Source organism: Mustela putorius, unplaced genomic scaffold, assembly GCF_011764305.1.
Source record: "Mustela putorius furo isolate JIRA1106 unplaced genomic scaffold, ASM1176430v1.1 tig00003854_pilon_pilon_pilon, whole genome shotgun sequence".
NCBI classification, from domain to species: Eukaryota; Metazoa; Chordata; class Mammalia; order Carnivora; family Mustelidae; genus Mustela; species Mustela putorius.
The window spans coordinates 9,901,422-9,925,258 of NW_025422006.1; the positions used below are offsets into that span (position 1 = coordinate 9,901,422).

A 23,837-nucleotide genomic window follows, 5' to 3' on the forward strand; every position below is an offset into this window, starting at 1 on the left:
AGTCAATTTTCCCCATTCAGTGGATTTAAACTAAGGAACTTAGGATGGACAGGCCTGCGTTGACGAAGATGCAAAAGGATACTTATTTGAGGTTCATTTCACTGCCATGAAAATAGATCCCGTCAGCTGTTTCACAGAACAAAAAGGGCAAGAGTTGGAGTGTGTGGGGGGAGAACAGGAGGGGAGAAGAAGACATTATGTCAATCGTCATGTTTCTTAGAGGGATGAATGGAAATCATAGGCCAGCTGGACTGTGAAGGGCACTAATAGAGCTGAAACAGACAGACACCATCTGAATTAGAGATCGTGGTGATGAGGGGACCTGTTTTTATTCTCAGATTTTGCTTTCCACATGCTTCTTCTGCTTCCTGTGTGTCAATGTTTCAGGATTTCTTAGAATGAGAGCTTCTCTGCTTCCCATTAAGATAGCTTTTTTCTAGTGATAGTTTGCAAGGACAGATGGGGACATTTTCACCATCTGAGGGCTCCAAATACTGACTGTTTACTAATTTATTCCACTCTGTAGCCCTGGGGCTGGATAAAGAGATTGGAAACTTTGAAGTGGGGAAGGAATTCGATGCCCTCCTGATCAACCCCAAAGCATCTGACTCTCCCATTGACTTATTTTCCGGGGATCTGGCTGGTGATACATCTGAAGTAAGTAATTTCGTCAAAAGGCATCTTTTTCATGAAGTAGTCAACATATCTTCCCTGGAGGAAAAAAAAAAATTAGAAATGGAAACATTTTAAGGGAATACAGGGGAATCTTAAAAGGGAAAGTAGATCCTTTTCAATTTGCCAATGTAATAATAAGAATGATGGTACTAACAAAAACTTGTATTTTGAATATATTTATATATTTGAATCTATTTGACTACAAGAAGTCCATTTCTTTTTCATTAACGCAAGTAGATTTTGCCTCTGAGAAATAAATTTGTATGTCTGCGTTTTATCAATCCCTGTTGACTGTGAATTTACTCTTCTAAATGCACAGAATATTTTTTCTTATTATTACTTCATTTTTCATTTTAGGCTGTAATCCAGAAGTTCCTCTACCTAGGTAGGTGGATATATGTCTCTGTGCTAAATAAAATCTTTCCTGGTCTTTCTTGGGGATGGCCCCCTGCATGTGTGGCCCCATAGGTTAAACTCTATGCATGACCATTTCCTTTATTATTTTAACAATTCCTCAGCATCAAGCCCATTTCAGGGCATTATCTGAAATGCCCGTGTTCCTCTGAAAGATAAATCCAAAGCTAAAGAACGGCAGGTTCAGGGAAGAGGCCGTTGGGTCCCTTCCTCCCCATTCACTCTGAACACCCGCCCAGTCCTTCCTACCATGTTCTATTTGTGGTAAGTTTGTGGTGGAGTCCCACCACCCATGTTTGGTGTGTGTGTGTTTTGTTTTATTTTGTTTTAACGTGTTCTCACATTTGATTCTGTTCACTGAGAGAAATAAATAGTATGGAAGATTCTACTTTGCCCCCCCTTGGTCTGGGGAGCTCTGAGTACTGGGTGAACTTGAGAAGAGAGATGGAGGTGCCGTTTCTAGAGCTCTGTTCCTGGAGGCCCTCTGTCTCCCCATGCGGAGGATGATTCTGGCCTGTAAAGATAAGCATTTCCTTTACTGTCAGGGCTGGAAGTGCAAACCACTCCAGCTGACAGGGCTGCCCGCAGAAAGTGAACCCAACTTTCTGTGATTTCTGCCTTCGGTGCAGAATTCAGACCCTAATCCTCCAGTTCGATGGAACCCCGTGTCTTGGTCATGTCCCCTTGTCCAGATTATGAACAGTCCGAGAGGAAAAATATGTAGCTTTTTGTATTTTCCCTCTCAGAAGAGGTATTTGTTTTTAAATCCCTCCCTGTGGCAATTAAAACACCTACTGACATAGGAGCGCCTGGGTGGCTCAGTCCGTTGGGCGTGGGACTTTTGGTTCCAGCTCAGGTCATGATCTCTGGTTGGTCATGGCACTGAGCCCCAGGTCGGGCTCCACACTCAGTGGGGCGTCTGCTTCTCTCCATTCTCTGCCCTTCTCCTCCCCCCACACTCACACACTCTCTCTCTGTCTCAAATCAGTAAATCTTTAAAAAAAAAAATACGTATTGACATAAAAACACTTTATGAATGATTTCTTCATTTTTCTTTCAGGAGATGACCGAAATATTGAGGAGGTTTATGTGGGCGGAAAACAGGTGGTCCCCTTTTCAAGCTCAGTGTAAGACCCTCGGCCTCTACGAATTCTCCTGGGATCACGTGGTTCTGCATCTCCCTGGTGCCCAGGCCGAGTTAGAAAGTCCAAAAATAGTATCTTGTTCTTGGGATGACTCTCTCTTTCTGTGTCTAGTTACAGTACTCACTTGACGAATCGTTTGAAGGGGGTCGTGCTAATTCCCAGCCCTCCGGTTGGGAGGATTCAGAATCTCTCCCTTTTGAGCTGTTTGGATTTACTTTAAGCTCAAATATAAGGGAATATTATTCCTGGTGGGGTTCTTATTGTGAGATTTAAGTCAAATCGATCTCGTATTTGGAAATGTGGAGAGAAAAGGTATTCCTGTAAGGCCAGATATGTTGAGCTAATAAATGTGAAAAATCAGAAAATGGAAAATGAACTAGTAAATATATTTTTATGAGGGAGAAAAAATTAGACTACGAACATGCATTGGAAAATCACTTCAGATTATGATTAAAAATTATGTACTGAGCATATTAATTTCAGAGGAGAACTTGTTGAATTTTAAAATGTGTTTCTAGATTGATCTTGTGTTCTGGAAATTTGCACTTAATGGAATTTGCATTTCAGAGACGTGTTATTGTTGTGCTTTGCCTTCTTTGGGGATGAAATGTCAGAAATTGAATGCCACATGCTTTCTTCATATAGTTCTGTGCTGCAGAGTGTTTGACAGAGGTAGGGTGTTAAAGATTTAAAGACTCTTAGGAATATTATTCATATAACTACAGGGTACAAATAGTGGTATTTTTGTGTACTTTAAAATCACCTTAATGTATAAATGTGTGATGCTATTATTGCTTCAGTGTTATTAGAAAAGAAACAAACTCCATACTCCACTGTTGTGTAGACTGGAGTCTTCATAAACTGGGTCACGTGCTGGGCAGTAAGGAGCTACCAGTACTAAAAGGAATGGTTTCATCGCAATGATGGGGTCTCCCCAAGAGGTATGCCATGGTTGCTGAATATTTCACCCTTAGATCTCAATCTGGTAGAATTTAAAATGAAAGACAAACTCAGTTAAATACATTATTAAAAATCTTTAAACCCTGCTTACTGAAAGCACTGGATTTTTCCATTTTATCCTGTTGCCTTTTTAATTCCTCATAATTTTGGGGACATTCAAATTTTAGGATAATGAAAGTACATGCCCCACTTAAGGTTTATAGTAATAGGACTCACCTACACTAGACATCTAGGAACATTACACAAAACAAAGAGTATTTTTATGCTTCCCAGTACAGTGTACTTTTCCATAACCTATAATTAAAAGCAAATTTTTTAATAAACTCTGAAGAAGTATTGATGTGAACGTCATTTAAATACTACAGTTTTCTCATTTAATTTCAAATACTATGAACCAACACGGAAAAGGAATAGATTTTCTTACTGTATCTTCACACTCACACCTAGGACTCAAGTGTAACTCCTTATAATTTACCTTAGAGTAGAGAATATAATAGGATATATCTATATTATATTAGGTTCTTACAGACCTAAGAACAAAATTCCCCCTCTTGTACTATAAATTTGATCCTCAATTAGTTGTACTAAATCAGCAGTCTGTTTTTCCCGGTGGAAACACTTTTAGATTTGATTGTGTACACACAACATCTAATGATGGAACACAATTTTGGTCTTATTTTCATTTTTTAAAGAATTTCTCTTATTTGAATACAGCTGACACACAACTTGATCTTATTTAAGACACACAAGCAGTTTGTGTTGTGGGATATTAAGTGACTCCGTAAATTTAGCTTCCAGTGGCCAAAAGAACATGGCTCCCTGGTGTCTAACCCACAGGAGTGGACTGAAGAATTTAGATCAGATGTGTAAAATCCTCTCATAGGCAGCAACTACATTACCAGCCTTTGCAAGATCCTACACTTGTACCTTCCTTAAGGAAGTACGTGTCGATGTCCAGCATCAGTTTTCACTTCGAAGAAGGATTCTGTATATAAACAGGTGTGACCTCAGCAGCAAGAAAAGTGGCCATCTACAACCAGTCTGTCAAACATTCCATTTAGCCCCAGGAGTATCTTAAGACCTGACTATCTTTTCTGGTAAAAATAGGATGTGTTGAAATGTTTACGTGTAGTTCGCTCTCCCTGCATCTCTTAGAACTTCTGTGTTTTCGTGGCTCTCAGCGCAGTGGTCCTGAATGTGGCGTAGGCTTTGTGCAATATGGCAGTCTTTGGCCGTACATGTGGTCACAGGCTCTACACCTTGAAATGTTAGCTTGGCCTCATGTGGCTTGACTTACTGAATTGTGGAGAAGCAGTTTTTCAAGCCAACCCTATTTGTCACTTTATGGTCGAATATTTTGCTCCCTGACAGGAAAGAAAGAATGAAGGCTCCTTAGCAGTCCCCTCCCCTCGCTCTGTACTGGTGGAGTCGGGTTTCATGGCGTTTGTTAATGGAATACACTTTAACAGGTAAAAACTGAGTTAATAGTGCTGACAGGCCTGCGTCTGAAAGATATTTTCTACAAGAGAACAGAAAAGGGGGCTGATCGGGTAAGGTGAATTGAATTTCCAAAAGGGAATGAAACATGGGATTAGGACTGAGAGGTTGTCCTGGTAATCGTACCCTGAGACTAAGAATCTGCTCCCTTCTTTGGTTCTTTCTCTGATTTCATTGTCGAAGGTGCTAGAATGCAAGAGAATATCTTGGACCTAGCTCCCTTCATGCCAGGAGGAAGTCTTTCTAAGTTACTATTGTGAGCACTGAACCCCACAGAATCTCTTTTTCACTGCCCTGAGAATTCTGCATAGTAAAGGGAGGAAAGTGATTGGAAACTTTCCTGTTACGCTTAGCTGATCTTGAGCCCTGGAGTGTCCCTGTTGGCAACTACAGAGGTAACACAGTGGATGTGAGATCCAGCAATGTATTCTGAACCTTTATTCCCTTCCAGACTCTTCCTATTTTTAAGCTTCTCACCTCAGAACCAGACATATGGAAAGCTTTCAAGGCAAGCTGGAAGGCCTATTGTATCAGGTCTACCTTGGGCGTACATGGAAGATATCTAGACCTCCACTCTTTTGTACCCTAGTGGACATCTTTTCATTGTTGTCCATTTTTTAAGGTTGTTGATGCTGCTGGACACATTCACATGTCTAAAAGGAGCATTCTGAATTTTTAAAAGGTAGACTAAGAAATGTGTCATGGCAATGTCTTGAAATAATTCTCAAATTAAACGGACTGTTACAAATTTTTAAGTTTTTTGTTTTTCTGGGGTTTTTGGTGAGTCTTAGAAGAGATATTTGCAACCTCAGATCTACCCAGCCCCTTTCAGTATGATTTTGGGCCCTGACCCTTTTCAGTCTCTATAAAGAAAGTGTGTAAAGAAGTACACAGACGAACAGACACTACTGGAAAGCCCTAGCATTGGATCCCATGCGTATTTTCACAACCAGCCTCTCCCTTCCCCGCCCACAGTCCCAAAGGTGAGAGATTGAGAGCTGAGGGGTTAGTCTGTAAATCTAGTCCAAATTTACCGAAATGCAAAACTTGGGAGACCAGTGATGGAACGCATGTAAATTTTTTTTTTCAATTACAAGTTTTATTTATTGTTTGTTGTCGGAACTCATGTAAATTCTAAGACAGCTTTCAGCGTCCACGAGGAACAGACACCATGGGGCACTGAGTTGCCCGTTTATTTCCTGTTCAGGAGCCTGTCAGAAAGCATTCTCTATCACAAACCACCTGACATTATATGTCGAACTCCGGACTGCTGCTCTTAAGGACATGTATGTGTGTATTCATGAGAACATTTTTACTCAGTATTTGTGTGATTTGCTTCCCTGTTCATGTGCTGAGTGAGCTCCTTTGTGCTTCAGACAAAAATAAATGAGATTTTGTGTTTACATTTTTTTGTTGTTGTGAGTTCTATCGCTCTGACAGAGGGAGATTAATCTTGCAATGTGTTTCTCCTTTTAACATGAGTTTTTAAAAATAGAATAGAATATGTAGCTGTGGGCCAATGTGTATCTTCCATTTTATGATAGACAACATACATAACTTCTAAAAATTAAGCTATAGAATGTCAGCCATTTAGATTGCTGTTACTTTTGATTTCAGCATAGTTAAATTTCTTATTTTCTAAAGTCACAACAGAGTAAGAAATGCACATTAACGTCAAGAATTGGTTCACACAGGAGCATCTGGGTGGCTCAGTTGGTTAAGCATCCGCTTTCAGCTCAGGTCATGATCCCGGGGTCCTGAGATGGAGCCCCACATCAGGCCCAGCAGGATTCTGTTTCTCTCTCCCTCTGCCTGCCTGCCTACCGCTCCCCATGCTTGTGCTCTCTCTTTCACTATCAAATAAATAAATAAAATCTAAAAAAAAATACTCAGAATTCTCAGGTGAGTAATCTAAAAAAAAAAGTACACCTAATTTGTAACTGAGCAAAGAGTTCTGTTAATAGTTAATCAACAGGCATGTGCAAATTATTGCATGGTATTAAATTAGTCATTTAAATAAAGTAAGGTTTAGATACAAAAATACTTGTCAGTAGCAAAATAGGACCTGTACTAGGGTGTTTTCAGGACCACATGCATTTAGAGGAAAAGGATCCTTAAGTATTGCCACCAATAAGAGCAGGTTTTGTGTTTTTTTTTTTTAATTAATCTTGCTTTAAAATGGGATAAGAGAAAAAAATTAAAGGAGTTAAGGAAAGTATTCTGTTCTTTAAAAAGTGATAGAACATTCTTTTAGAGTATAAATCAACTTTTTCACGAATTCAGACTCATCCCCTCTTAACGATCAAGCCTACCTCCACCATCACTGTAAAATTACCTTAGATCCATCATACTTCTTGGGTTTTTCCCATGCTTCTACGTTGGTTGAGTCTGCATTTTGGGGTGGGAAGAGAGGTTGCTAAAAAAAAAATATGGGAAAACCTTTAGTGGGCAATCTTTCCAAGGAAACTCAGAAAAAAACCATTTTTACCTAAACATAAAAAGTGATCAAGAAAATATGAACAGCTGACATGGGGTTTTGGAGGCCCCTTGAGCCCTCCTCGATTGCCTGGACTCTGCCCTTCCTTACAGGGAAGTCAGCAAACATTTGCTCTTCTCTTGTAGAAAGAGAGCTCAAAGTCATAGCAGAAAAATCCAACATACAAGAAATAAAGTCCCTGGAAAGATTTATCATTCAGTTTGATGATAAAAGGTTCTCACAGGGGCACTGGGTGACTCAATGGTTTAAGCCTCTGCCTTCGGCTCAAGTCATGATCTCAGGGTCCTGGGATCGAGCCCCGCATCGGGCTCTCTGCTCGGCAGGGAGCCTGCTCCCCACCCCCCCGCCCCATGCCTGCCTCTCTACCTACTTGTGAACTCTGTCAAATAAGTAAATAAAATCTTTGAAAAAAAAAAAAAAAAGGTTCTCATATCTGCTTGAAGACTGAAACTTACAGCTTCACTGTGAAATTAATTTCTGTTCTAATTTGGGACGGTCTCCAAATCAGACTTGTGTTTTACTTCTGTCCAACAAAGCCACAGTGCGTACGTGAGTAATTCAAGGAAGAGTTTGACTCTTGTGTTGTAATGGCTCAATTTGCTTCCTGAAGCGTTTGAGAGGCTTTAAGCTGCTTTGGTGGTGGTTTTTGTTTTTTTGTTTTTTGTTTTCCTGCAAAAGTTGATTGCTTTGCCACCTGAACTTGAGAACAAATCGAGGGACGGCTTTGTACTTGGAAAGCACTTTGAAATCTCTACTGAGTCACGGAAACCAAACCCATAGATAAGGAAATGAGAGAATTTTGCTATTTCAAAGGAGAATTTCAGAGGCTCAGAAAAAGCAGTGCGCACACTTCTTTCAAAATTCATGTACATTTTTCTCCAGGCAGAGCTGTGACAGATGAATCAGGCTTGGCCAATTACATATTCTGGATTAATCTATGTAAGCACCACCAACCCTCCAGCATCATGAACATGTCTTGAATGTCTGTATCCAAGTAAAACCACACAGTGATGACTCAGGCATATGGGTGTGAAAGACAAGCTGTGGGGTTTGGGGGGTTTGTGTTTGTTGTTGTGTTCAGCTCGGGGACACTTTTTTCCTTTTTTTTTTTTTAATGCCCAGGACAACTGTGCCCTCTCTCGCAAATGGGATCTTTATTATAACCTATAGGGGGAAAAGAACCCACTATGTATAACTTGTACAAAATTCTCATGTTCCTTATAAAATTACTGCACAGATATAATGAGAGAGAAATCAACATATATGTGCAAGACTTCATTAGTTTGTGGTACTATAGGCCATGTCTCATGGCATGATGGCTTCTAACAGAAATTGCAGATAATAAGTCAAATTGCCCTGAAATGTATGTAGCTGTTCTCCTAGGCCTTTCATGTGTTGGTAAAACTGAATACTGAAGATTAATGAGTTGCTTCTTTTAAAAAAGACAGAAATCCATATCTGTAGGAAGCATAAATAACAGCCTATCAAGGAATGTTTAATTTGCTGATCATGAAGTTGGTACCTTTTAGACCATGTTCATTCAAGTGATGTTTTAGTAAATACACACCACATACCGGGCACATGGCCCAGTGCTGAGGGTTAAAAACAACATCCACCTCTGAGGAACTCAGCCTGGGATGGTAAGTGAGAGATCTGGAGAAGTCAGTGACAGAGGTATGGAGTGCTCAGAGGGGCAAGCTAGGGCGTGTTGGGTATCTGGTGGGCAGGGAAAACAGAGGGCAAAGTCTAGTGGTGAAGGTGTCACAGAGGAAGCAGTGTCTGAGCTGTGAAGAACAGGAACTTTTCTATGTGAAGATTCTCCAAACGGTATTCCCAAAGGAGCATGTGACATTAGCAACAGCCGTCACCATGAGCTTGGCCTCTAAAAAAAGTAAGATAAGGTTGAGGTGGACTAATCCATTGACCATAAAGGTCACCAGGGGTGAAGGTTTCCAGGCCCTTCATCCTAGAAACTCTGATTCAGTGGGTCTGGACTAGAGCCTCCAAACTCTATTACGAACAAGTACCTTGGTGAGGACAGAAAGCCGCTGTAGTGACAAGGGCCATCCCGGTGAAGACAAGGACCAGATGGGATCAGAGGTGTGAAGAGAGAAGACATGTCAGCCAGTGAGTCCAGAACTAGGAGCCTTGTGTGCAACAAGGGTCCTTGACCTGTTCACTAGGCAGATGTGTGATGAGCTCACAGTACAGACAGACCTGCACCCCAGTGGGTGGGGAGAGAGAGGCCAGCGGCCATGTTCCTTCCACAAGGAGAAACCTGAGAGGATGAACGCTGCCCAGAATCATCCAGATGCCTGCTCCTGACTCTGGGGCTGGAGACCGAGGAGCTCCTGTGCTGCCTGACCTAACCAGAGGCCCCAGGGCTGCTGGGGCTCTCAATGCTCTACCATTTTGTGGGCTACCTCATTGTCCTCCGGGGGCTCATGCTTCTGCCAGCTTTGTTTCTGCCACTTGCAAATCAAAGAGCCGAGACTAACATCCCTCTAATCTCTTTGCCCCTCATATGGCTGAATTCTTCGGGAACAGGTTATAAACTTTCTTCTTAAAGAAAGGACTGAAGGATAAACAAAGAAACAATCACTTCACAAGCAATCTGGCCATGTCCACAGCCCAAGCCTGCTCAGAGGCTCTCTCTCCTCCACATCCATAGGGGCCCCCTGGGGCCTGAACCTCCACATCCATAGGGGCCCCCTGGGGCCTGAACCCTCCGGGACCCCAGACCAGCTCCACTCAGGGTTCTCTAGCTCTGCTCCAATAAAGGAACTCGGGACAAGTCGCTCCTGGCAGAGTCCTAGGTGGGATACCAGGAGAGTCAGATGCTGCTTAAAGAAGTAAATGGCAGCAAGTGTAGCCAAAACAAGAACCTGTTCCCTCTCCCAAAGGGACTTCACAGAGTGGAGGAAAATTGGGGGACGACCTTGGGAGTCAGGGCTAAAGATGGTACAGTCACATGATGAAAGTGGCCTGGCTCAAGTTCCCAGTGGAGCACCCCTGATCGAGAAATCCACGGATGTAAAGGAGAACACTGGTCCCACTGAAGATTCAACAGCTGTTAACACACAGCTGTTCTGACACTGAAATCCAGGGCTGTGAGTTAATACCTTTGTTGAGGCCTTTCAGGGCTCTGCCCCTACCCAGCTGGACTGACCAAAAAACCGGGTGGGAAGCTTCCCGGGGAGGGAGACCCCTGTGACCTTGGGAGACAGGGTCAGGCATCCTTGCTGCCAAAGGAAACTTGAACTCAGGAGAGTGAGCCTCACCCCTGGGTGTGGGGCCAGGAGTCTCTACTGCTGTGTGCCCTGTCATTATGCACTGCCCTTCTCCTGGGTGGAGAATGGGTAATGACATGGCACTGATTTGACCTCCCCAGCGTCCCACAACTTTAGGTCAGGTCTGGAGTGCTCGGAGCTCACGGCTGGACTCCTCTGGAAGCAATCAGTGTTTTCCACGAGTGCAAATGGCAGTGGACAAAGAAGATCACTTTCTGTTTGTGCAGGAAGCAGGCGTACATCAGAGAGCACGCTCTAACAGAGCCTGACCTCCAGCCCCCTGATGGCCTCTTCTGTCCGCCAGGCACCTACGTGGGTCAGTGGTGGCCCACAGGATACTGGCAACCAGAAACAGAGCTGTGGTCCCTTTGGAGTCATGGAGGGCCTGACCAAGGCCATGTGCCATCTCCCCAGCCAGCCCTGGGGTGGTGCTCAGTGCCCCGGTGGAGAAATGCTTGGGTCAGGCCTGAGTGTCCTTGGGTCTCTCTCAGACTCTGGTCTAAGCTGCCGTGATTTTTGTTCCCAAAAAGAACCAACCCACCTTAAGGCGAGAAAAAAGCTAGTAAGAGATTCTCTGCTCAGTTTGAAGGATACTAAAAACTCCACGAGAGCCTGCTGGAGCCACAGAGGCAGCCGGGAGGAGGCCAGTCCTCTGAATCACCCACGCCGAGTCCAGCAGCAGTCAGTGAATATCCCAACAGGTAGCATCTTCTCCGGAGGACAGGGTAGACCTTGTCCAAAAAGAACAGAAAAGCCTGACTTCAAGGACAGACAAAACCACTTGAAAATGCATCAAAATCCCATCGCCCCCTAGTGGCTGATGGCAACAACATTTTAGGAGCAACTCAGAAGAACATAGAACAACTTTTGAGGGAGATGATGGATGCTCTGGCTGAAAACACTCATTTTCAGGGAAGCCCAAAACTTTCCCAAGTAGGAAAGCTCCGAGAAGGGGCGGTGCAGGAACTGCAGGGGCAGAAACAAATGTCTGAGGAGGAAGCAAGGGGGTATGGGGCGAGCACTGGTCAAATACTCAAAACTGCACTGAAGATGGTAAGTTTGCCTGTTCTTTCCAGAAAACATTACATGATGGCAACTTGACAATAGACAGAATAAATCACTTGGTCTGTGAAGCAGAAGTTGATGTGAAGAAACTCATTGATGCTGTTAACTGAAAAGACTTGAAAGAGAAAAACAAGGACATATTGAAGAATTACGTGAAGAAAGCCAATGGAATAAGGAGTCCAGAAATCAAAGAAAAAGTCAGCAGTCTGGGCAAGTATGTTTACAGGGTAAACATTCACACCTCGGAAGTGAGATTCAAGTGCTTCCGCTAAGCCTTGAAATACTGCCTCAACTGCCTCAAGAATGTAACACAACTTGACAGAAAACCAGTTGAGGAGGGAGTAACCGCTGGAGAGAGGAGAAACTGTGAAAACATCAGCCACTGCCCTCAGAAGTGCGCCCCCTACTGGCAGATGGCAGAAGTCTCGGAGAAAAGACTGGAAAGAACCACGTCCTGCCGGCAGAGATGGTTGGTGGGCAGCTCTGTCCATGAGATTTAAAAGCTCAATGACCTAGCAAAGAACATGGTCCAAAAAGACACAAACTGGCTGAAGCTGAGTTTAGATTCCAACTCTTTCTCTCATGACTCCCTGCGATTCTGCATGCAGCCAAGGGCAGGGGCCCCGTGTCAGAGAATCTCCTGGATCATCAGGTCCCCAAGGAAGCATTGAGGCCAGGATCTGGGTCACCTGTGGTCATCTGTTTGGTCAGATTGCAACAGGTGAAATAAAAAGTCCACTGAACATCTGCAATCACCTGATTGCACCTGAATATCTCTTTAGGAATAACTCTGATTCCTCTCTTTTCAAGTTTGACTGAAGTTATTTAATTAGTGTTACATTTGTTCTTATTGCCAAAGGCAGTGTTTTACAAATAAAGATAGTTTTAGGGACGCCTGGGTGGCTCAGTAGGTTAGGTGTCCAACTCTTGATTTTGGCTCAGGTCATATCTCGGGGTCATGGGATCGGCCCTATACCAGGTTCCACACTGGGGCATGGAGTCTGCTTGGGATCCTCTCTCTCCATCTGTCCCTCCCCGCCAAAACTCCCTCTCTCTCTTAAAGTAACAACACCCCCAATATAGATGGTTTTATTATAATTCTTATGACTACATTATTTCCACTTCAATTCTGTCTCCTCTAAGATAGTATAAGTACTTTATTTTGATTGAAATAAAAAGTCCACTACACTAACCCCAAATTGAGAGAGGTTTGACCTGACTGGATGAAGATGTTTAAAACAATAAAGATAATGTGTATATGCTGTGAGTTTTTATCAGAAACCTAAGAAGTTACTAAATATTTATATCAATGTTTTAAATACAATGCCAAAAAACCCTCAAATAACCACACTCCCAGCTAAACATAGGAATATTTTTATTAGTTTTATCCTAAATTCATGTTACTTTGGAGGAGTTGATATTTTGCAAGTACTTGTTCCTTTTGTGATGCTTTTTTAGCCCTAATTATCCTGTTAAGGATATTCTTTGCTGTTTAAACATCTCAAATTTTATGCAGTCAAAAAGGGTTTCATTTGTGGGGGGAAAAAAAGGCATGTGCTCTCTTGAGAGCAGGCAGCCAATGCTGAACAGTCTATCCTAAAAGGGTTAGGGTCATTTCTACACACAGGATGCCTTCCTAGGACACCCCATCCCCCACCATCACAGATTATTAGTCCTTGTACTTGATCCAACCTAGGCCAACCCAATGCTGTTTTCCTGGAATTAGAATTCAGGACCCAAATAAACTTACCACTGGGTTATACGGCAGAATCCTTAATGACAGTTGTAGTCAGAGGCCGAGGGTGTGTTTCCCTCTGGGCTTGGCTCTTACAACCCGTGGGTGTGCCAGATGTGTAAGCAGATTCAGCCAGCAGAGAAAAATAGGACCCCAGGGCGGGCCTGTGCTGAGAAGCAGAGAAGAGAAGCTGTGTTGGATCTCTGGTAATTTTTTTTTTTTTGGCCCCAATTAAGACCCCCAAGGGAGCACCTGGGTGGCTCAGTCGGTTGAGCATCTGCCTTCAGCTCAGGTCATGATCCTGGGGTCCTGGGACTGAGCCCTGTGTTGGGCTGCTTGCTCAGTGGGGAGTCTGCTTCTCCCTCTGCCTCTGGTCCCCCTCCTTATGCGTGCATGCACGCGCACGCTCTCCCTCTCTCACAAATAAATAAATAAAATCTAAAAAAAAAAAAAAAAAGACTCCCAAAAGATCTGTATGTGCTTCCTTGTTGCAGGTCCCAAAAGATTTATTGTATTAAATCCTCTACACCCTTTTTCCTCTTTTTTTTTTGGAATCCTACAACTCTTACATAAAGACTTATATGCCATTAAATGCAGCATTGTCATTCTTTGTTATCGCCCCCGCAAATGCAGCTGAACTTGAGCTGGAAAAGGGTTCAGGTGTGGACAGAGAGGTAAGAGGTCCCTCAGGAGGCTCAGAAGGTATTTCAGGTATGCAGATGCCAAGACAGAACAAAAACAAAGACGAGGAGGAAAAGACAGACAACCCTGTCCCAACTGCTAGGGTTCAAGTGTTTTCCTAATAATCACACTTGTGACCACAGAAAACAAAAAATGACCAGGCCTCAACGGAGAAGTTAACCATTCATGAATCCTTATTCAAAACAAAACAAAACAACCCATACCATGGGAATTTAAGGGCCACATGTTTCTGGGCCAGTTCTCAGTAAGAGTGCCCATGAAGAGTCCCCAACAGCAACCAGTTGGGACCCCTTCTCACTCCTGAGAGCTTTCCCTGTATCCTCGCTTAATAACACTCCATCGCTTTGAGGCAGGCATGGGGGTCCATCTTCTGCCATTCTGACCGTCACACAAGTTAGAGTTAGGATTCTTCTCTGGTGAGGTGAAACACAGACCGTCCGCTGGTTTGGCTACCGGATGAAATTCTTTACGTTTGCACTTCCCACCTGTGAAATTAATCCTTTGCATTTAAATAGCTGCCATGTCCTGCGGGCTTCTCAGCTACACACTGGACAGGAGAGAATGTCTCTTAGCTTCTAGGAGGAGGGGACATGTGAGTCATACAGGACTCTGCAGTCCTTGGAGGGGTGACACAAATACCCCAGAGGGAGGACACCCCAACAGGGTGCACCCCCCATTCTGTGAATAGGAACAGAATTCCCCGACTTCTTCTCTTTTCTTTAAAAGATGAGAAGTAAACTAAGGTTGATGTAATGAGAGGCATCCTTATTTTATACCACACACTGTCCAACTGATTCATCCTGAAGCCAACTCAATCTTCACAGGAACCGAACGGGAAGGGACCATCATTGTCTTACTTTCACAACAGAGGCTGAGGCCCCCAAAATTAAATAACAGGGTTGGATTCAAGGCCTGGTAAAGGATGCTGGTGGGATAACTGGCAAACTCTGAATAATGTCTGCAGATTAGGTCAGGGGTCTGCAAACTGTCTTTCGGAAGGGCCAGAGAGTAGGCATTTGGGGCTCTGTGAGCCAGCAAGGAGAGCCGCTCAGAAGTCTCTGTCACAACTACTCAACTCCGTCTCTGCAGCACTAAAATTAGAACGTCAGTAAATTTCCCTTGTTAGGTTGTTCTCAATTATTTAAAAGCATCGGTAGCTACAACTGATCAAGGGGAAAAAGGGGTTCTCGGAGACGGCTGACCAACCAGCACGGGAATTCAGGCCTCAAAGCCCTTCCAGGTTCTTCTTTCCCACCCCATTTCCCCCACGTGGGCCACAAGCACCAAGTATGCAGAAGTAGAAGGGCAGAAATCTCCCTCCCTGCTTGCGCTCGGGGCTCAGACCTCGGGAGAGCAGCCTTCTCTGAACCCACCGGTGTTAAGTAAACCTCCCATCCTCCAAGGTCTCTGAGGGCCATTTGCTTCTTCCTCCAGGATCCAGTCCAGGTTGCATAACACTCGGCTCCCTGAGCAGGTAACCCAACTGCACTAGCCCAGGGTTGCCACTGCTTTGGGGCCACGGCCGTGTGGTGACGCAACGAGCGTCGTAAAGGAGTAGGTGCGTCGGGGCTGATTTCCGGCAGTCTCCCGTCTGGTCGCCAGCGACCAGACCCGCCCCGCTGTTCCCACCCGGACTCAAAGGAGGCCTGGCTTCTGAGGACTTGGTCTCCACATTGGATTCTGGTAAGGCCTGGGACCCCAGGACCAGTCAGCGATGCCCCCACCCGTCAGGGTGGAGGGGGAAACTGACTGCTTCCCAGAGACCTCTTAGAGGTGTCGCAGGTAGTGCCTCCCAGGGAGGGCGGAGGTCCCTCAGGTCAAGAACCTCCCCCCCCTCCCAAAAGGGGGACAGGAAGGAATTTCCAAAAGGAATGCCACAGGTCAGGGCCTCCCAGGGCGGGAGGAGCTGTAATAACTCCTGGAGTGAATGCGGGAACGAATGTGCAGTTTGACCTGGCTTGTCAGGCGGACTGACTCTGTGGTTCCCCGGGCGGACACCTTTAGGGTCCCCAGAAGCCTAAGGAGTCCGAGTGGGCCCTAACTTGTTTCAGTGGTGATCTCATAAGGTCTAAGGCGAGCCCCTGGGGCTCCAGTCTAGAGTTTTTACGGACTTGCTAACGGTAGGAGGCACCCATGTGTCCTCTGGGAGGGCGGACCGGCGGGCATCTGACTGGCCTGTCCTTTGGAGAGGCGCCCAGCCTTTGTCTTGTCTGCGCCAACGGCACAGGGTTGACGAGAGGGCCCCTGCTCACCATGGGTGGAAGCTCTTTAAAACCTACAGTCTTAGACTGTATGCTCGAACATTTTAAGAAGGCTTTCTCAGGAGACTATGGGATCAAAACGTGTCCTGGAGAATTGGGCATATTATGTGAACTGGAATATTATATTATGGAATATTATATCACCTATTATGTGAACTGGCCACCTTTGGGGTTGACTGGTCCTCTGAGGGTGCCCGGAGACCCTCCCCCCCTTTACAGAATTATGGTTGGGACTCCCAGACACCCTGACCAATTCCCATGTATTGAATCCTGGCTTCAGGTAGCCCATACTCTGCCCCCATGGGTCCAATTCTGTGCTAGTAGGAAGGACCAAAGTAATGCAGGCCGCATCCAGGGTGGTGCAGAACTGGGAGACGGGGCATGGGGAGGCAGAAGAGACGAGGTGCTGCCAGAGGGCAGAGGAAGGGTTCCCGGTTCAGGAGCTCATCAGTTCCTAGACGGTGAAGGGAAGAACCATCCTCCATGCCTCAGGCAACACGGTTCCTCCCTTCACCGTCTAGGAGTGAGAAGAGCGCCCCCTGGACTTGACACCACCCACTCCAGATTTCCCCACCTGTCTCAGGTGAAAACTGATCGTGGGGAGGATCCAGGTAGAACATAATTCAGTGTGCAGGTTTGTCGGTTTAATTAAGATAGACGTGTCTTTGCAGTTATCAGCAGTAAATGTGAAACTTATCCTGTCAAATGTTTCTGAAGGTCAAATAACCTCGTGTTATCTCTGTTGGAATTTGTTAGCAAAAGGATGACTACCCTGGTGGTAAGTGGTCTTGAAGTTTTCTTGGGTAATTGAAATAGCTTTCAAAGTCTTTGGTAAACTGAAACTTTAAAGTCTTGCTTGGAGGATAAATGGGAATTGAATTCATTGGACATTTAGGTCTTTCCCAAATAGGATAAAGTGCTAAATCATTAATTACTGGACATAGATTTGTGATTTGAATTCCTACTGCAAAGAAACTAAGGATATTGGGGGTACCTTGGTGGCTCAGTCGTTAAGCGTCTGCCTTCAGCTCAGGTCATGATCCTGGGGTCCTGGGATCGAACCCCGTAGCAGGCTCCCTGCTCAGCGAGAGGCCTGCTTCTCTCTCTCCCACTCCCCCTGTTCCCTCTCTGACTGGCTGTCTCTGTCAAATAAAATCTTAAAAGAAAAAAGAAACTAAGGATATTTAAATCTGTTGGTAAACATGTTTTGTGCCTAACCAATTCACAGATTTGCCATCTAAAGAATTCTGGTGTAACAATTTATAGTTGGTTACTCCTTAGTCTTCACTGGAGATAAAGGTCTCTAAGTTAGAGTGTAAAATTCTGCTAAGACTGATAGGAAAGAAGGGAACCAACTCTGTACATGGAAAAGTAGGAGATATGTAAGAAAAATGAGGAATGGGAATGTATTTTTGATGAAGGTAAAAGAAGGTAATTTTGTCCTAAATGAGATGTTTGTTTGGAAACAAATGGTTTGGGACAAAATCTGAATGCAAAGGAAAGTTGTAGAGGGTTTATGGAGGGAAAACTTTGGAATGGAATTTTAGATGTAGTCAGGACGGACCAAGCTTGAAATGAATGGATTTTAAAGTGCACTGGGATAAGATTGAAAGTTTGCTTTCTCTCAGTTCAAAAAGAAAGTATTCTCCAATTGTTGGTCTGCTCTTGGTAAGAAAATGCAAGTAGTTGTTTTCTCTCTGCCTGCCTAGAAAAACCGGTTTCTCTGTCTTTAAAGTTTATTAGGTCTTTCACATCCCTAATCTTTTTTAGGTGCTTTAAAACTTTCTAAGGTTTTAACAAACTTTCCCAAGATTTAAATCCTGAAAAAAGTCTTGTCGACTAATTAGGCTTGCTTGGTTAGTTTATAACCTCCTGGTTCTGGCTGTTGAGTGTTACGTATCACAGAATAACTGAGTTTCCTTGTCAATTGTATCCGAATGGAATCCCCTGTCAGATCATTAACAATGTTCATTTCTGAGTTTTTTGTCATTTATAATTGTTCTTAATGTCTTGCAAAATGAATTTCATCTTTCAAGGAGGTTAATATAAAGGACTTTTAGGACAATGCAGTTACCCAGTATCTTTAAGATCAGAACTGAAATGAATAAAGAACTTCTAGAACTAAGTAAAAGCTGCATTCAGACTGAACAAGAATCAGTGATGGGGACTGAATGAACTAAAAAGGCAATTGTAGTTTTGTGATCCTTGTTCGAAAAACACTGCTGGTTCTTTAATGTTCGCTCTTCCTGGTTAAGGAAACTTAAGATTTCTATGACTTACAGAAACATGATAAAATAATCATTTGCAAGCAAATTAAAGCATTCAGCTTTTCTACCTGAACTCTCTGAAACTCAAAAGTCTTGGTAAGTAGTCCTTCTTCCATGGCAGTCCTAGTCATTTGCATAAGTTCATTAAGAATCTGTTCTCCATGTAACAGGACACCATTGGAAACACTGGTTATTTTACCAAGGCTTTGACTGGAATGTTATATTTGAGAGAGACATCATAGACTCAGATAGGACCAAACAGCTTCAAGGAATGGACAGCTATATGAACAGTTTTATGAAACAGTGTTCTGAAGCTTGGAGCCGTAAAGCCCCTTGGAAATGCTGGCCTGATACCTTGCTTACAGAGCTCCCAGCAGCCTCACCAGGTAAGTAAAGAATGTCACTTCCTGGCGGGTGCAGGAACCTCAGGATACTTTGGGGGACCTTGTGAAGAGGAATCTGCCCAAATCTTACAGGTATTGCAGGCATGTCTGATGGCAAGTACTTGGCCTGGTTTCTGCCTTGGAGAGGCTACTAAAAGTTTAACCTAGAGATCCTTATAAAAGTTCTAGCAAAGCAGATTCTAAAAGATCTATATGATCACTCACTATTCTTGCTGAGCTTATGTAAATAATTAGGTCAATTTTGTTAAAACTGGACTTGTTTTTCATTTTTTAAAAGAAGATTTTATTTATTTATTTGACAGAGATCACAAGTAGGTAGAGAGAGAGAGGGAGGAAGCAGGCTCCCTGCCAAGCAGACAGCCCGATGTGGGACTTGATCCCAGGATCCCGAGATATGACCTGAGCCAAAGGCAGAGGCTTAATCCACTGAGCCACCAAGGTGTCCCTGGACTTGTTTTTCAAATAAATAAGTCCTAATTTGGCTATCTCTGGAAATGAGGGTTATCTTAGAAAAATTACCTTTAAATAACCCACCTTTGTGGATGTTAAATTCTAGATTTGATTCTTTCTTTATTTTTTAAAGATTTTATTTATTTATTTGACAGAGAGATTATAAGTAGGCAGAGAGGCAGGCAGAGAGAGCAGGGGTGGGGGAGAAGCAGGCTCCCCACTGAACAGAGCCCAGTGTGGGGCTTGATCCCAGGGTCCTGGGACCCTGGATCCCAGGACCCAGGATCCCAGGATCACCTGAGCCAAAGGCAGAGGCTTAACCCATTGAGCCACCCAGGTGCCCCTAGATTTGATTCTTCAAATGTTTGTTGTTTACCTGAGCTAGACAACTTGAGGTAAACTTCAGGGAAGTTGCACAATAGCTCATTTAGACAATCTTCTTGCTTGTTATTCTGTGGGGATAATAACAGAATCCCATGAGCACATAATTATTTAAACAACTGGAAAATGGGATTAATTCCCCAACAACTGTATAACTCAACTAGCATTTTGAGCAATTCTGTGTGTTTGGAATGATGAAACCATTCCCTAAAAGCCAGAGCATGCCCCACTCCATAGGGTTAACTACAGACTTGTAGAGATAATGGATGGCCCCACTTTCTCTGTGGTTGGATTGGATGATGCACTTGGGGATGCCCTTATCTCCTGAGATAAGTTTTCTCCCACTCGCCAGTGATCCTTTGTAATTAGATCATCGCTTTAACCTCAAAGAGGTCTTCTTAATGGTATTAAATTTTTTAGTCATATTTATCCTAGAAGCCACTTCTATTAAGGTACAATTGCAAGCAAAGGCTTTAGCTAAGCTCTACAACAGTGCTTCTGGTAAAAGGATGCTCAAAGCTCACTGTGGGACAGTCCCTGAGTATAATGACTTCACATGAGGTCCAGGTTTGTCTTAGAAACCAAAGGCCATCATGGATGATGGAGGCTGGCTTATTAAATACCAGGCTATGCTTGCAGATACACCTGAAGTAATACCTAAAACCTGTCAGACTTGAAACCCAGCTACCCTTATGGCTGGACCTGAACGTCATACTTCTGTACAGCATGACTGTTGGAGGTCACTGATACTGTTTATTCTAGTCAATGGGATTTAAAAGGCTCCATGCAGGCCACCGCCCATGATAAGCAGGCTTAGAGGAGATCTCGAACAGATTGGAAGCTTAGAAGTGTCCCAACAACTACAAACCCTGGGGAAAACTCTAAGGCGCATCTCCTGAGAAGTTTAGAAACCAAAACCCAAAACCACAGTGGACAGGTCCCTACACTGTTGTTCTGACCACGCCTACTGCCCTCAAGGTCTCAGGTGTCAACCATTGGGTCCCCCACTCTAGAGTAAAGAAGGGTCACCAGTTGGACGAATTACACCAGTGGAAAGCCCAACCAAACCCAAGGACCCGCCCCAGCTGACCTTCGGTGAGACCCATCGACAGATGGACATCTGTTTGCTATGGTCTCTGGCAATCTTCGGTGCGATATCCCTCACCTCAGGAGTTGGACTTTACGCCGCTGCCCCTTCTGACTGGACTTTCTCCCAGAAACTTGGTATTGCTTATTGGGCAACCTTGGGAACCTTAAGGTGGATTGCTAAGTTCACAGAAAGCACTGGTACCAGACAAGCTGCTGCCCAGATACTAGCCTTGCAGGGCTATCAGCCCATAGTAGATGATAATGATGGCCCTCTAAACTAGGTGTTTAAAGGGAGCATTGAAGAGGAATGATAAGGAAAAAACTGTACTCTTAAGATGGCCGGCCAAACCAGCACGTGAATTCCAGTCCCTGTCTCAGAGCCCTTCTGGGTTCTTCTTTCCTATTCCGTTTCCCACATGCACCAAAATCACCAAGTAGGTGGAAGTAGAAGGGTATAAAGTACCCTCCCTGCTTGTGCTCAGGGCTCAGAACTTTGGAGAACAACCTCCTCTCAACCCCCTACCACCACCACCACCACCCTACCCCCCCCCCCATATTAAATAAACCTCCAAAGTCTCCCAGTGCCTCTTGGTTCTTCTGTCAGGATTCAGTCCAGGTTCCATTACACAATAGGCCTTACAATGTGGTGGAGATGATCTGGCCCTCCGGATCATGACCTGAAAATACACTTAAAAGTATTCAGAGATAAAGTGTCATCGTGTTTCCAACTTGTCTTCACCAGATGGCTCTCCTGCCTTTGCTTGCATACCTCCACTGATGAGGAACTCATTTTAAGCAGCTCAATTTCATTCTATGATCACATAGATGAATTTGAAGGGGATGTATCGGGTTGAAAGAAATTATGGTTTTCTGTGGCTTAAATGCTAAGATAAATATAATTATTTCATAGTGAAATGAAACTGGCCCTCTGGCCCAAGATGGAAAATGGGCATTTTGAGAACAAGAGGTGAGAGAGATTGCAAGCTGTCCCAGGAGGTGGATATAATGTTTACCGAATTCACCACCTAGTGGCCAAAGCTTGAATAAACTGCTCTGGGCAACAACCAGGGTCTCCCACCAAAAAGTCAAGATGCAGAGAGAGAAAAAGACCAAATTAATTTTACATTGACACCCCGCAGGACACAATTGCACAATTTTCATAAAAGACTGAAACAATACAGTAAAATATGGGAGAGTATTTTTCTAGCAGCAAGCTGGACATATTCTTTTCCTTTGCAAACACTGAATAATCTCTTAGGTCAAACCCAGACTCGATAATAGACCAGACATAAAGAAAACCGTATTTTCAATGCAAATAGATGTCATTTACTCACCATCCTTAGTGAAGACAGTTTCACAAGGGAGAACATGAAACAAAGTTAGAAAATCTCAAATGAGGCTTGCTCAATTCAGTCACCTCAGTTCTTAGAAGATAAAAGGCAAAGATGTGTCCATCAGAAAGGAATCATGCATGTGGAAATACTTCACAATGACAAATTTCCATGGGTATGTTAAATGTGGCTTAAGAAGTGAGAATGCAATGCAAACTGTCTTACATATTCACCAAATATGAAATTCAACAACACTGCTTGTGGTTTGGTCAATTATTTTCAGTTTCTGCAGATACATGCATGAGTCAAATACGGCTTACTCTAGCTTATGCAAACCAATTACCAAATAGCAGGCACCATGTCCTCTGCCAGGATTAGACAGTCCAGTGAAATCATTAGCAGGGAAATTGGGACGTTGGTGTTGTCATAGTCCGATGAAGAATGTCAAGTCTTAGAAATCTTGAATCTCAGCTTTGGAAGGGCATTCAGTCTGGCCAGCTGGCTGATACGTGAATCCCTTCTTTAAAATCTCCAGCAATGAATATTCAACCTCCTTTAAGCCTGGGGACTGATAGGGAGCTCAAGGCTATGTCCCAAAGCTCTTTCCATTCTCAGACCACAATGTAAGAAGTCTGGCTAAAAAGACCTATTAAAGAGACCATGTGGAGTGACCGTATGGAGAAGGCACGTGGAGATGAAAAAGGTCTGAGGTTGTATGGAGACAGAGACTCAGCTTTTCCAGCATCTCAACTGAGTCTGGCCGTCCAGTCATCTCTGGGTGATGTAACATACGGACGCAAACTACCTTGGCTCTTCTAGCCCAGCTGAGCCTCCAGAAGACCACAGCCCCAGAGATCATAATGTGGAGTGCGAGAATGGCCCAGCTGGCCCCAGGAATCCATGGACCCATGAGAGGAAATCATACAATGGTTATTTTAAAGCACTCAACTTAGGGATTTTTTTTTTTTCCTAGTCCAATAGTTAGACTTAAATGGTTGGAGCATTATGTACAGTGTTATGGCAGTTACTAATTTTTAAAAAAGATTTTAACTTATTTATTATAGAAAGAGTAAGAGCATGAGCTGGGGGAGGATCAGAGGGAGAGGTACAAGCAGACTCCACACAGAATGTAGAGCCTGACCCGGGGCCCCATCCCCATCCCATGACCCTGAGATCATGGCCTGAGCTGAAAGCAAGAGTGCTTAAATGACTGAGCCACCCAGGCGCCCCAGCAGTTTTCAATTTATCACCTCTTCATTTCAAATTCATGGTTTGTTACCTTATCTATGAAAAAGTGACCCGGTCCCTTTAAATGTTCTTCCTTTTTCTGGCACCATGTTAAGCTTCATCCTTAGAGGGTGCTGGAAAGACAGTCCAAGAGGAAGGTTCCAGGGGGCTCTGCACTAGGTTGGGGAGAGCAACTCCTTTCCAGTGCTCGGATGATTGCTAGAGGCCTGTGGGACAAAGCTGTCTTCACACTTGGCACCATATATATTAAATACATACATAGAAGTTATAAAATATATATTCAATATATATATTTAATATTTTCTTCAAGGGGGGACGATTGAAGGGAAGAGAGGTTGGTTATGGAATTGTACCTCTCTACTGTTTGAACTCCTGGTTGGCAACAGTGAATTCCCTATGATGTAGCCTTCAAACTGACCCACAATT

The 23,837-nt window shown here is 43.9% G+C and overlaps 1 protein-coding gene and 2 long non-coding RNA genes across 3 annotated transcripts in view; 2 read left to right on the top strand and 1 right to left on the bottom strand.

Moving 5' to 3' along the window:
* The window catches only part of GDA (guanine deaminase), a 75,632-nt gene extending 69,538 nt beyond the window's left edge, over window positions 1-6,094 (top strand). Inside the window, exons 12-14 of the mRNA XM_004769209.3 lie at window positions 527-657; window positions 1,033-1,060; window positions 2,150-6,094. Of these exons, the coding sequence (XP_004769266.1) occupies window positions 527-657; window positions 1,033-1,060; window positions 2,150-2,220 (230 nt within the window). The 3' untranslated portion in view covers window positions 2,221-6,094. The remainder of the gene's footprint in view (window positions 1-526; window positions 658-1,032; window positions 1,061-2,149) is intronic.
* LOC106007483 lies at window positions 594-15,505 on the bottom strand. Its single transcript, XR_006601978.1, has 4 exons — window positions 15,354-15,505; window positions 13,294-13,447; window positions 7,027-7,107; window positions 594-711 (listed from the first exon to the last, which is right to left on the bottom strand). It is a non-coding gene; the product is annotated as an uncharacterized LOC106007483 (long non-coding RNA).
* Window positions 15,506-15,546: 41 nt separating this feature from the next.
* Window positions 15,547-23,256, top strand: LOC106007484. The gene is made up of 3 exons (XR_001182237.2): window positions 15,547-15,663; window positions 18,679-18,894; window positions 20,757-23,256. It is a non-coding gene; the product is annotated as an uncharacterized LOC106007484 (long non-coding RNA).
* The last annotated feature ends 581 nt before the right edge of the window (window positions 23,257-23,837 follow it).